Source organism: Typopeltis vanoorti, chromosome 6 (genome assembly GCF_054136105.1).
Source record: "Typopeltis vanoorti isolate ZY-2024b chromosome 6, IOZ_Tvanoo_1.0, whole genome shotgun sequence".
Classification (NCBI taxonomy): Eukaryota; Metazoa; Arthropoda; class Arachnida; order Uropygi; family Thelyphonidae; genus Typopeltis; species Typopeltis vanoorti.
Genome location: NC_143554.1, coordinates 61,495,001 through 61,509,969, shown reverse-complemented (window position 1 = coordinate 61,509,969; position 14,969 = coordinate 61,495,001). Strand labels below are relative to the sequence as shown.

At 34.2% G+C, this 14,969-nt stretch overlaps 1 protein-coding gene across 1 annotated transcript in view; it reads left to right on the top strand.

Moving 5' to 3' along the window:
* The window catches only part of LOC150105491 (calcitonin gene-related peptide type 1 receptor-like), a 99,006-nt gene that overhangs the window by 25,239 nt on the left and 58,798 nt on the right, over positions 1-14,969 (top strand). Inside the window, exons 3-4 of the mRNA XM_090393971.1 lie at positions 1,494-1,601; positions 10,429-10,532. Coding sequence (XP_090250097.1) covers positions 1,494-1,601; positions 10,429-10,532 — 212 coding nt within the window. The remainder of the gene's footprint in view (positions 1-1,493; positions 1,602-10,428; positions 10,533-14,969) is intronic.

The window sequence follows — 14,969 nt, the reverse complement described above, 5'->3', positions numbered from 1 at the left end:
TTCCTCCCTACCACACCCCTCCATGTCTGGTCATCTGTTCCAACATGTGCATTGAAGTCACCCATTAGCAGGACTGATTCCATGTCTGCTACCCTGTCAAAAGCAGCATCCACTTCCTCTAGGAAGTGGATGCTGCTTTTGACTTCTGACTCCAGATTAGGTGTAGGCTTGCACCACAGCCAAATCATGATTTTTCATCTGAAGCCTTAACACACATACCCATCCCCCAATGGGATCCACTCAGCAACACAATCTGACAGCTGGGGGCTTGTGAGCATCCTCACACCCTGAGCAGACATTGTCAGGCTCACACCAAAGTAGTAGAGTTTCCACCCCTTATCCAGGTCGACAGTTCCAGAGCCTCTCCTCTTGGTCGAAGAAAGCCCGACTAAGTCTAGCTGGTAGCGCTTGGCTTCCTCGAGCACTTCCAACTCCTTCCCCGTCAGAGAGAAGGTGTTCCAGTTGCCTAAAGCCATAGTCTGGTGCCGTTCTCGTTGCCATTTCTATCCTTTTGCAGAACCATTTCTTTGGGCTGCCCCTAAACACCTTCCCAAAAGGGTAGTGGGCCCATTGATGGAGTTTACTCTAGCAGAGTGCTGAGGAGTTGTGTCTAAGGGAGACAAACGTATTTTTCGAACGGGTCTCTCTACCTAAAACCCGAACGCGTCCCTTGGTAACCAGCGCGACCGACGATGCGGTATGAACATTTTTTGATTGCACACAATCAACTGTGTTAATTTATCTTACATAAGAAAAACATTTTTTAACTATCAAAATATAATAAGAATGAAATCTTTTATAAAGCATTTAATTGGCTACTGGTTTTACCATACGATTGGCTACCAGAAGGCAGAAGGGTAAAGATAGCGCATGCGCTTATTTTATTTTTAAACTTGGACGCATTCATTATAGAGGAGTTAAAACAATAATTCCAAATAATCTATACACTGCCGAAAGACTAATTTTTGTTAGGTTACCGTATGAGTTTGTCGCTTAATATGTTTCAAAAAAAAATTTTTTTTGTTAAAAATAAAAAGTAAACAAGAAGAATAAGGGGCTCGCAAATTTAAGAAAAATTTAACAAAGGGCTCGCACGAGCCCCCGTGATCCCCTTATAACTCACCACTGAGTATATCGATGTAAGTTTTTAAGGGCTTCTAAAATAGCTAATGTTGAGAATGAATCAAATGCCTTTTCAAAATCAATAAATGACGGACCTAAGGGTTTTTGCTATTCATTTGTGTTTTGTTTTCAATTATTTGTCTTATTACGTAAATATGATCAATGGTGCAATATATTTTCTGAATCCTGCTTGTTCTATAGGTTAGAACAAAAAAGGAGACCGATAGGACGGTAATTTTTAATATCGTCTCTGTCTCCTTTTTAAAAACTATAACAAGGATAGTAATAAGGATATTATTGTTCCAACTCTTTGGTATTCTCTTCTGTCTTAGTTATATCCGATAGCAATTTACACTTCTTCCTTACTGTAGGTAAGTTACCTTGTCAGTCACCTCCCGACTTGTGGAACTGTTGGAACAACAACTCAGTACAAGATGCATCTTCAGTTCTCTGTCCCGATGGGATGACTAACACATCAGGTAAGTGTTTCAAAAAGCACTAAAGAATTAATTATCATTCTTAAGTAGAATTTCATCGTCACCATTAATTATTACATCATTTAGTTTTTAAAGATACAGTAAATAAATATAAATTAAAGAGTTAGCAAGTTATTTCCCTTGCCGTGTATGCGATATTCTGGAATTAATAAATGCTGTCTTTTTCTAATTTTGCGAAAATTTAACAAATACAGAAATATCTCTTTTCTGAATCGATCATCTGTTCATTATTGGTACTACGTCATGAATCGATCTCACTACTTTAATATAATCACGTTCTATCTTTATCACGTGCCACATACGTAAAGGCAAAAAAGAGTACTGTTGCTGTAGCAACCATTAGTTACACACATTTTCAAAGTTCTTATTTCATCTGTATAGTGAGCAATATTATATAGTTCTTGGCTAGGAAATTAGTGTCGTAATTACCATTTGTTTATTAATTATGGGAAAAGACTTCATGTTATTCACTATTATTTTGTTGTTAAAAAAATACGAATACATCAAATATAATAATAGAAAACAAACAGCAGATACACGAAATGAAAGAAGCATCAGAAATGTTAAGATGCGTATTCAAATTAATTCTGACATGAAGAAATAATAAACTTCATTTATATAACTGTTATTAATAGAGAAGCAGCAATCACATGACATTCGAATCACAAGTCTTACATGAAACCTAAGATGGTTTCATGTAAGACTTTTTCTACTTCCAGAGATCTGTAGTGCGGTATTTTATGACAGTAATCTTCGTAAACATTGGGAATGGGTTTTAAGGTAATGTATTTGTATCCATTCATTCGTTGATGCGTTCGAAGATTTCCTTTCTTGCTACTTTGGATAAGAACCACTTATAGTAGTCTCCCAAGAAAAAGATTGTCATATTCTTTATCTGTACAATGATAAATTCTGTCATAAGATCCCTTCTAGACAATTGATTCAGCCACAAAAGGAAGCAATTTATGCTCATAAAAATATCACTTTTCCCTTATCAGTTTTGAATATATTTTCCATTCAATTCTCGCTGTACATCGAAACGCCACACACACACTCTAACATTTCTTTTATGGCGCACTCAAGGCTCTGTGTGTGTATGACGTTTGTATTATTGCTGTTAGCCTAATGGTAAAAATATTAACTTCGATAAAAGGTTGAACTGCATAAAATGACTATGTGTACGGTTTACGTTGAAGAAACATCAGCATAAATAGAAAAAGTTAATATTCTTAATGTTTACAAAGTACTTTCGTTCCATAAAGTATTTCTTTTGGATTAAATACCTGAGAAAAAAATCATTTCGGAAGTACCATCTGTATTTATACTTACACCATAAATAAACGACATATGCGACTTCATCTTTTGAAATTATGTACTGCGCAATACTGAATCCATTAAAACCGGGTACTTTATTTTATTTTCTACTTCACTCATGGACTGTAGATAAGAATGTAAATAAAGTTATAAATTCAGTTCCTGAAGAATGTTACAATGTTTTCTTATGATGAAGTCATTTGAGTGCTTTAGCCTACCGATAACTTTTAAAATTTATGTATTGGCTGTTGCTTAACATACTCTTAACTGTAGTTGTCGAAATAATTTTGAAACAAGTGAAGGAAGTGTAACAGGCACACTCAGTTAATGCCTGAGCCATCTGTTTATCAAGTTAACTGTAAACAATAGTGTCCATTACACTTATAATTACTTTTAGTTCGTGTGTCGTTTCGAATACGTTGGGGTAATTATCAAAAATCCATGGAGATCAGATTATTTGCTTCGATAAAGAATATATATATATATATATATATATATATATATATATATACAGGGTGTTCGGGATAAATTTGACAGTTTCGTAAGGAAAAAGAAAATCTTCTTTGTATCTATTAAATTTAATGAATTGACAAAAAAACATTACAGGCAGAGTTAATTACAATACTATCAACAAGATTTACTCAAAATAACCACCATTAGCATCGATCACAGCTTCAATTCTGCTTCGGAACCTCGAACAAGCTGATGCTACAGTCTCCCTGGGAAGGGCCGCAAAAACTGTTTTAATTTTATCCATTAACTGGGCTTTTGTATTACTGGAAGTGCGATTGGTGTCTTTTTCAACTGCGCCCCATACAAAATAATCCATGGAGTTAAGGTCTGGGGAGTTTGGAGGCCAAACATTTGGACTGGTGAAGTCGTAGAAATTTTCAGACAACCATTTTTGACTTTTCCCAGAGGTGTGGCAAGGGGCCGAATCCTGCTGCCATACATACGGCCTACCATTGGCTACCCTTGTTATCCAGGGCTTGACTACAGTTAGCAACTCCACGAACAAAGCCCCGAATTCCAATGCCAGGGTTCTTCAACACCTGTTCCTGCAGATTTGCGAGGAATTCTGCTGTACGAACGCAATCAGATCGTCTGCTAGGGATCTTTCTTCTTGCTACATCCTCGTAGTCACCATTGCAAGTCTCTAGTTCATTGCTGATTGTTTTTACTGTATTCAGGGAGCATTGGGCAGCAGTCGTAATATCCTTATTTTGATGGCGGGCACGAATCATCATGATACAAGTTATTCTCTTCCATGATTCAGGTGGGTTCCAGCTATCCATCCTTTCTGACATCTTGTATATGAATGAAGAAGGGTCCAAACTTTTAAATGAAGAGAAGTGTGTGTTAATACATGTAACTTACGGAAAAATATAATTAATTATAAATATGTCAAATTTATCCCGAACACCCTGTATATATATATATATATATATATATATATACAGGGTGTTCGGGATAAATTTGACATATTTATAATTTATATAAATATTATTATATTTATATAAAAATTTATATTAAAAACATATTTATAATAATTATAAATATGTCAAATTTATCCCGAACACCCTGTATATATATATATATATATATATATATATATATATATATATATATATATATATATATATATATATATATATATATATATATATATATATATATATATATATATTAGGATAACCAAGCAATTTTATATGCTTGGTTATTTTAGCTCCTAATCCAAGTATGCAAACAATTAAGTTTGCGCCTGAAACAAAATTCAAGTCTAAAGATGGTACAACACCTGTGCAACTCATTGTAAAGGTGGGTAAAGCTCTGATCACTATTCTTAGTATTTTCCCATAATGTAATCAGAGCTTTACCCACCTTTACAATGAGTTGCACAGGTGTTGTACCATCTTTAGACTTGAACTTTGTTTCAGGCGCAAACTTAATTGTTTGCATAGTTGGGATTAGGAGCTAAAATAACCAAGCACATAAAATTGCTTGGTTATCCTAATATACCCAAGTTAAAAATTTATTCCCATATATATATATATATAATAATGAGCCCATAATTAATTACATGGTCATTTTTCGAATAATTATTTCCCAAATTCGAAAAGTTGACATTAAGTTATCATCAATCGGGTAAAAATGGCTTCACAAAAAAAAGACAAAAAAAAAATGACTACTTTCTTCTGCAGCTAGTTTCCTGTTACATCTTACTTTAACGATCGAAATCTAAGAAGGTTGAATATTTTCAGTTTATATTCACTTTTTCCCCTTTAGTTTTTCCTCACCTTGAATTTCTATTTCATAGCGCCTGTCCCTTGTAATTGTCCAATACATTAAGAGTAAGCATCTTGCGGTTATCCCTATAATACGTATAGATAGCTGTGATTTATAACACAGGATGTCATAAAAAGTCTAGAAACAAGGGGGGAAATTATTTTAAAGCGTTTCCGTAGTTACATGTTCAAATGACAATTAACATTTTTCTTTCTAAAGCTTTGTTAACAAAAAAAAAGTCCATTCAGCCCAATTTCAAATTCTGAAACATATACAAGAGTGAATTACGTCACCTTCCGCAATATTAATCCCGACACCTTTGCCTTTCAGATAAGAAAAAGTATCTGAAAATTGAAGGAAAACATACTGATCATATTATTTGAAAATCTAGTTAACGTATTTTTTTAAACATAAATTTTCTCCCTTTTTTTCGGTTTATTCTGACACCCCGTAGATTTTTTTTCCTCAACGTTTATAAATATTTCTGACATCAGTCCATTTATTAATGTAGAGTTTCCAATTAATGTATTTCCAAGTAATAATATTGACAGTTATTACTGAGGCACTTTCAAAGATCCTATTGGAGAATGTTAATGACCTGTAATTAGAAGAAACACACGTATAAACCACAGTGAAAATTATTTAATTGTAAATATTTCATCCTAAGTATCTTCGGACATCATCAGTACAGCAGTTTAAAACAATAATAGGAATAACATACAGTTAGGGCGCATGATTATGAACGCACCACAGGTTTCGTTATTTAAAAAAATTAATGACCTGTGATGATGTGTAGTAACACACATTCAGCAATCATGGATTTGAACCATTCTCTTTCTCAATCTGAACCCTATTGCCTCATATATTCCCCATTCCTTTTTGCATCATAAAATCCTATGGCGCAAAGCTTTGCTGAGTCAGCATGAACTTCAAAAATGCTATTTTGTTCACTGCAGTAAAGTCAGATAAATGTTACTTAATGATTATTAACATTATTTCTATCTGTACAATAGCCCGTATCTCCATAAAACTGAAAAACGGTATGTAAAATATAGGTGGAGCTTAATCAACGGTTAAGATCTCTTAGGCATATTTCATAAGTTATGCCTTTCCGGGTCATAAAAAAAATTTTACGATTAAGAAACGTAACAGTGACAATTAATTAGGAGCTCCCTGAGGCGGACTAGTGCATGCTGCTCTTAATAACACGCCTCAGTACCCATCGTAAAGCCCAGAAGCGTTAATCACTGTCTACTTTAATGTCGCTCTATTTTAACCTTCATCTCCTCCAGTTGTAGTCTACCTTCCATCTTGTATTGCACACGGAATAAAGACAGATTTACTGCAACGGTTTGTTTGTATTAATGCAATTTGTCTCTGCGAAGTTTTGAATAAACCTCGCTAGTTTTATTCTTCGAAAAAAAAAAACAGGGGGGAAGGGGTGTCAGTTAAATAAAATCATCCCGATATGTTATATTCGTATTAATATACTAATGTTACTCTTGACTGAACTAAATGCAATAAATAAACAATTCTGACATCCGGCTTTTGGTTTCAACTACTCTGCCCTTTTTAGTTTTATTTTCAATTTCACTGGTATTAGTTTAGCAGTCAGTAATTGCTTTTAAGTGATTTTTGAGTAATCTGAGAATATCTAAGAATAAAGATATTCTAAAAAAGTCACGAAATACATTGTTCCCAAAATAACGGAATCCAATAAAATACAGACGGAGATGAAATATTTTTATTAGGCATACCTCAGTTTCTCAGAAAAGGCTATCTTGAAGTCTACCAGAAAATTAATAATTAATAATTAAGGACTGTTCCTCCCGTCTTCTCTTTATTTCATTTCACAAGTGTTCAGTCTCATTTACATAGGAGCTTTGAGCTATCTAGATCATTACATGATGTTGTTTTCTTTGGAGCAAGCCACTATCTCCCAATAAAGACATTGTCTTTCTTGAGCAGAGAGAATTCGATAAGTTCAGCATTATCCAGAATTTGGAATACACCTCGCTATTCAAAGCAATATCCATTAAAAAAAGCAGCAGATTAATTTCCAACCATGTAAAGCAACACCCCATTTCCGCCCCCCATCAGAGAGTTCTAAGAATGCATTCTCAGATCTGGGTTCGTCCATCCTATGAAATAAGACTCTAGCGAGATCCATTCCTCTGCAATATATGTTTTCAATCTTTTTTATTCTCTTTTTTGAACGCTGCTTAGCACCTCGAAGCTATTAATTTCTACCCTGAATTACGCTATAGTTCAAAGTGAAGCTGGTGCTTACTGATGTCTACCTTATATACCTCTTTCTATAACGCATGTACGCCATTTGAGCTCTATTTGTTTGTTCTTTGCATTGCTATATTGGAATTATAACAATAAAACAAAGTATATAAAATAAGACATTTCACCTGTGAAATCAGATTTTCAAATGACTGTTTTACCATCATTTTTTATGTTTGAATGAGAATAGATTTGCCAAATCTAGCATTCAAACATTATGCCATCCAACTATCATAGACTACACTGTTGTCGCACTTCAAAATAGAAATGCTAGAGACGCTGTTTTCGGACATAGAACTTTATTATTATATAAATGCACCTCCATGGATTCCATAGAATTCCTTATCAATTTAACATCTGACGGGCTACAGCATGGTTGACAAAGACTTATATTAAAGCAATAATGTACAGCGAAAGATGGCTTATTATATACTCGTATATTTATACATATTACTTCTAAATTGATGTAAGAATCAATCGACCGTGAGATGCGGTGATTGATACATTCAACCCAATACCCTTGGAGGGTAATGGATGGCAATGCTGTAGCCAGTGAAGTTCTAACTGAGGCTCGGCTATTGCTGTTACCCTCCTGCCATGATCAGAGCTTTAATAGTTCAATAACACCTTATCTCTACAGCGTTCTCTACAGATAACGGGGAAGATGAAAAGCATTCTTGCTTCGCCCCTTTAAGCCAGTCCTTATAAGGATAAGGAATTGATGTAAATAATTCCTTATAAGGATAAGGAATTGATGTAAATAATACAATACTCTAAATTTCCATTTTGTATTAAAGGAAAATATTTATTATATGTGAATAATGGAACGTCGCCTGAAAATGGAACAAGAACTAAAAACGGTTCGATAAAATATATTTGTTAGTTATAGATATAAATATATACAAATATAAAATGTGAAATATAAATATATTTCATGTAAATATGTATATATACATCGATGAAATATATTTATTAGTTATAGATAAATGGTATTATTGTTCTCAGTAAATACCATAAGGTATTTAGAGTAATCGTGTTATATAAAGGTCGTGAAAATCAACTCACGCATGCCACTAGAATTATTGTAGTTTTTATCGTACACAAAGTTATAAAAATGATCTCCAGAGAGAGAGAGAGAGAGAGAGAGAGAGAGAAGCAGGTATATACGGACTGGCGTAGCAACAAAAGCAAAGAACGACGAAGCAAACACAGCAGTGCGGATAAATAAATTTTACTTACAGTTCGCTGGTTTAGCACCAGGCCAGCAAGTAACACCGTCAGGTCGCCGTATGTTTTATCTGTCAATTGCCTACGTTATTAGACCAATTTGTCTGCTGCTCAGTGGAGAAACAGTTGCTTCCATTACATTACTCTGGAGAAATACCAGTTTTCTCGGGAGAAACGTAAGTGTCACCATTGTCTGAGATCTGCTAACTCATCGCTAAGAAATGCCTAGAAAATGCTCTTGGAGTCGTGACGGTTGCACGTCTCTACAACTAAGAGATGAGCGTCTTCTTTTTTTTCCCCTAGTATCCTGAGGAAACGCAGATAAACTAATTTTGTAATGTTTTTTTTTTCTTTTAAAATCGGAAGTTTTAATAATAAAAGTTGGACGTTATGATTCAAACAGAAAGATGGAAAAATTACTTATAAAACGGATTGTTTATGAAATTAAAAGCTATCCATTATTGCTACCCACAATAACGAGCATAATCAGATTCGCCTTCCAATATCTAGTCGTTGTTTCCGTGTGTGTTCATAGGCTGGTTTGCCTGTTCTTGCGGACGAAAAAACCCCTCCCCCCACTCTACCTCCGTATATGAGATCGGCTAACTCACCTTTCGTCGAAAGAGACCAAATAAAGATTCTTTACGTTATGGACGGGAATCGAACCCAGGTCTTTCCGACCAAAAGGCTTCCGTCTATACTAATTGAGCTATGGAGGTTCTTCCAAATACCTCCTATTGAATTGAAATGCACACTAATCAGTACAGGTGATATTTGTGAAATAATAAGAGATATAAAGAAAAGCAATTATGAGTATCTCTTGAAACAACAAAAAAAGATAAAGTGTGATTAGGGATGTACAGATAGAAATGCGATTAAATTTCTGTTCTCATCCTCCACAAATGAAAACAAGTTATAATTCATAATGGAAGAATATAATCGACAATAGAATTATTCTTCACCATTTCAAAGAGTTGGTGTTCCTTCTTTAGTACCCTTCCTAGTTAGCGAACGTTTTGATTTATGTGTCTCTATTGTAGAATGATTTCTAAACTTTTTACATTGCACAAACTAATTTCATTTTTATATAGCAGTTTGTATAGAAACGATGAGAGAAAAACCTGCAACATTCAAGCCACATACCAAATTCTGTGACCGTCAGTGCACAGACTTTGTCAAAGTAACACAAAGTGGTATCTAACTTTGACAAAGCAGTTTAACTTCTGAGTAGAAAGGTTCCGTTTTCTGGTTTCTCTGGGATTTATGTAACAACTTTTTTGCTACTTTTACCAGTGATTGTAAAGTAGGTTACACAAAACTCAGTAAAACTACCACACTTTTGAAAATGTATCTCGTGTGCATTGTAAAAAGTTCTAGTGTTACAAAAAAAAAAAAAAAACTGCTTTTCTCAAAGAAAATATCTGACGATATCTCATGAGCTACACAGTTGCTTGATAGGGCTTGCTTGGTCAACTTTACGTTCAGGTGTTATAAGATTCTCCTGGAACCAGCCGTAGGCGTAGCACAGAATCTAATGATAAAATAATAAAATATAAATTATATATTAAGATTGGACAATAAAGTTTGCATTCTTGTGTATTATATTATTATTATATTTTATTTTATTATAAATATAAATATATATATATAATTTAGATAGATTTTACCAATGATTATTTTTTCAAATTCTTAGGATACTCTAAACAAGGATGTGGCGTTTACAGCGACCTCTCTCTGACTGAACAAGATTCAGTTGAAACAAACAACTTCACAATATGTTCCCTTCCCAATTTTACGGCAAGTAACATTTTTTATTCAGGTTCTACTTAAAATTCAAATACTTTCGTTTAATTTATGTTTTAATAAACTGAAGGTGCTATTATAATTAATTCAATATTTAGTAACCACTGGATTCAATGCTTCGCAGAAATTCGCAATGTAAGCCGTTAGATATGTTGCGATGGGATAATATTACATTTATACTTCATATCAAAACACACACCGTCATGTATTAATAAACACAAGACCATATCATTCGTCCCTGCTCTGGCTTCTCATAAGCCTACTATTGCATTGTTTATGAGTCATGCGCAGACCATTGGTTTGATTTACCATATAGTTATGTTGCAGCAAACGTATTAAAAAATAAAAATATATTTTTTTAAATTTATTTATGTACAAGATAGCAAAGCCACCAGATTTTTTTCTGACAGAAAGATTGATTTATATTCATGAATAAAATTGTGTCTGTAAATAGACAGATAAAAGACGAAAAAGAAAAAAAAAGTATGAAAATGAAATAGTTCTGTCACTTTGCTATCTTAGCAAACCAACTTGCTTCGCATAGCTCAGGTGTAATTTGGTATTATACTTCGCTGCATCAATTATTCCCAATACGCATGAGCGGCTTTAGTTATTAGTTTTGTCGCTAGGGTGAAGGAAAGCGCATCTGAAGAATAGCGAATACCACCAACTAATTTTATTTAGCATATACCACCAAATAAACACGAATGGAAGAATATTAAATGTTATTTTCACTATAATGGTGTCAAGTAAGAGATAAGTATTAATAGATTCGTTGCATTCTAATGCAATACTTGCCTACCTTAATTGTGTTATAATTTAAATATTATAATTCAACGATTGTATAATTGAAATTATCATAGCATTTTTTTTTTACATTTATACAAACATTTTACTTAAATCATCAGCTATTTGGAGAATGATACTGCAACAGAAGGAATCAAAGAACTAAAAGCAATCTCTCCACTAACAGAGATCTTTGAAAATGACATCTTGGAAGAGGAGGTGAATAAGGCTATAAAACATCTAAAGAACAAGAGTCCTGGAAATGACAACATAGTAGACGAGATGCTAAAATATGGGGGAGAATCAGTTGCAAAAGAAATACATAAGCTGTGTAATGAAATAGGAGATCAGGGTATGCCCCCCGAAGAGTGAAAAAATTCGGTCTTCGTTGTTCTTCATAAGAAAGGCAATGCTTTAGAATGCATTAATTACAGAACTATTGCATTAATGAGTCATCTTGGAAGTGCTGATGAAAATACTAACAGAACGCCTGAAGGGGAATATGGAGGCACATCTTCCGGATGAGCAAGCCGGATTTCGACAAGATCGAAGTACAGTGCAACAGATACTCGCACTAAGACTAATAGCAGAGAAAGCTCGAAGAAAGAACAAAAAGATATATTGCTGTTTCGTGGACTTCCAAAAAGCATTTGATAATATTGACCAAAACATAACATGGGCTGTCTTGGAATCCTATGGTGTGGACAATAAATTGATCCGCCTGTTGAAAGATATAAACAGCCAAGCACAAGCAAAAATCAGAATAGCAGGTGAGACTGGAGATTGGTTTGGCACAAGACAAGGGGATCCAATATCACCAATCATCTTCATCACATCTGGGAAGAACACTAGATAAGATTAAAGAAGAAGGTGGAGGAATTTCAATAAATGGCATGAGAATAAACTACCTCTGCTTTGCAGATGACATCGTCCTAATTTAAGAAGACGCAGCAAGGCTGGAACAGACATTGCAAACACTGTACACAGAAGGAAAAAGATATGGACTAAATGTCAACTTTGAAAAAACTAAAACAATGATATTCGGACAACAGGAGCTACTGAACAGAGTTACGATAGACAGATTTCAACTGTAAAATGTGGAACACTTCACATATCTTGGATGCCACATGATACATGACTTGGGCCCCAAAAAAGAGATAAAAATTAGAATAGCCAGAGCAACAACTATTTTAAAAGCCATGGAAAAAATATGGAAGAGCCGAGCTATAAATATGCAAACTAAACTGCGCATTGTAGAAACCTGTATCTTCAGCAGCATGCTCTATGGATATGAGGCCTGGGTACTCCTGAGAGAATCTGAAAGGAGGATATTGGAATTTGAGAGGAAGTGCTATAGAAAGATCTTGAGAATAAGCTGGATACCGAAAGTGAACAATGAGGAAATCTACAGACGAATACAACCAAAAGAAAACCTTATTCAGAAAATAATCAAAAGGAAACTACGTCTATTTGGTCATATATGTAGAATGAATGACGAGAGAAAATTAAAAACGTTGCTGTTTGGAACGATTGAAGGAAAGAACAAAAGAGGAAGACCAAACAGAGAATGGGGCGATGACATCGTCAAATGGTGCGGAAACTCTATACACAAATTAAGTCATCTTGCACAAAACAGAATGCAATGGAAGAATCATATCAAGATGGCAGCAGACAATACCTACGGGGATTGGACCCATGGTTGTTGATAATGATGATGATTACGTTCTGGTTTTAACTCGCAGTCCGGCTAATTCATTTGCTATTAAAAATACGAGTGTTGAGTGGGTATACCGATGTGTGAAACTTTATCGATTGAGAGCCAATTGTTCGTACTTTGATATTTTTTTACTACTTATAAATCAAATAAATTGTTCTACTAAGAATGTTACTGTAGGGGATATGTGTTCATTAGTGTAATATAGTAGCATTTTCCATATATAATCTTAAAGCAGTTCTCTATTAAATCTTCATTTGTTAAGCCTAATGAACAATTATCGGCATGTTTTTCTGTTATAAAATTTTCGTTTGATGCCATTTTTTTCGTGGACTTCCAACTAGGACAGCTGCTTTTTAATTGTGGGCTCTTGCTTCATACAGTCATGCCACGTTTAAAATCTCTTTCGAACCATTCTTAAACTCGAAACATTTCTTGAACTTCGAAGTTTGGGCTACAACTTTGTATTGAGTGTGATAACCATGACAATGCAGGATCACGCAACAGTCGTCAATAACATGCAATTCGACATTTCTGATAAAATGGCGATCGAGCGTACAAGATGTGTTTAGAATTTTCGAACTAGACCATAGCTGTGACATTTTCACATGATTTCCATTCGCGTTCTGAAAGAATATAAGTATTCAAGGGATTTAGGGAAGAGAATAAGCACATCATTTGTAAGATGACGTACACTGTAAAACTTAATTTGTATTTCCTTGTGATTCAGTGGGCGTTTTTTCCACTACCGTCCAAGAAAGCTAAGTATTTAGAAGTATCTGCTATCTATGTCCACAAGTTCGATGCTGACATACAAAACCGTCCTCCCATACAACATTTTTTCGGTCGCTTGCTTTTCTCCCTTCTCCTTGCCATCAGACAAGAATTTCCATGAGAAAGGAATCGATAGCGGGCATAGTGACAAGGTAGTTGGCAGCTTATTCTTTGTGGAGTCTTTTCAAAAGTTATCCTAAGTGAGCCTTTCAAGGGGAACGTCAGAATGCTTGGGCTTAAAATCGAATTTGATTTCATACATACGATTAGTTTATATGATTCGTTTCTTGTGTACGCAATTCGGAAAAATCTTCTCTTCTCGGTGACCGCGTCTATTCTCGCGCTGTTGCAAACGATAAATAAGGCAGAGGATAGACGGGTTTTAAATTCGCATTTAGGTATAGTAGCCCTTGTTGCTATTTACCAAAGTGCTACTCGACAGAAGTGAGAGGTCTGAATTGAGGTACAGCCGAGGAAATAAGTCAGTCTCTTTCCCTCAACACAATAATTTAAGAATATTAATAGCACTTAAAGGAATGTCACAAGAAAAAAAAAAGATATCACAGTAATAAAAGGAGAAAGGGGCAATGAGCTGTCCTTATTCTACACTTCATTTGATTCCGACAATCTCTGGTTCCTTTCAACCTTCTTTATGCAGTAATTTAGATTTTTTTTACAATTTATTTAAAATATTTATTCATTTAGAATTATTGTTTCCATTCCGTATGCTATTTTCCATTTTTCTTTCTGATAATTAGTTATAAACGTACGCATGAATTTAATTTTGTTAACCAGGTCCAAGTTTATGGAAGCACATACTACGGCATATATTAGTTTTGTTTTATTAATAACTAATTGTAAATATGCATTAAAGTCTTTAATATTATGCAAAATCTGATGGTGCTTTTTGTTACAACTTCTAATGAAAAACGAGTAAATTTAGTCTATTAATTTTGCCTTGGAAAGATAATTTATGACATAAATTATTTAAAAGCAAATTAATTGATTCAAATTATATTACCGAAGTTTGTAAATTATAATATAAAATCATTTTACTGAAAAAAAGTGTTATTCACAGAGAGAGAGAGAGCATTAATCCTAAAAAAAAAAAAAATTGCTGTTAATGTAAAGCTTAATTTATTTATTTCTAGTAAGGT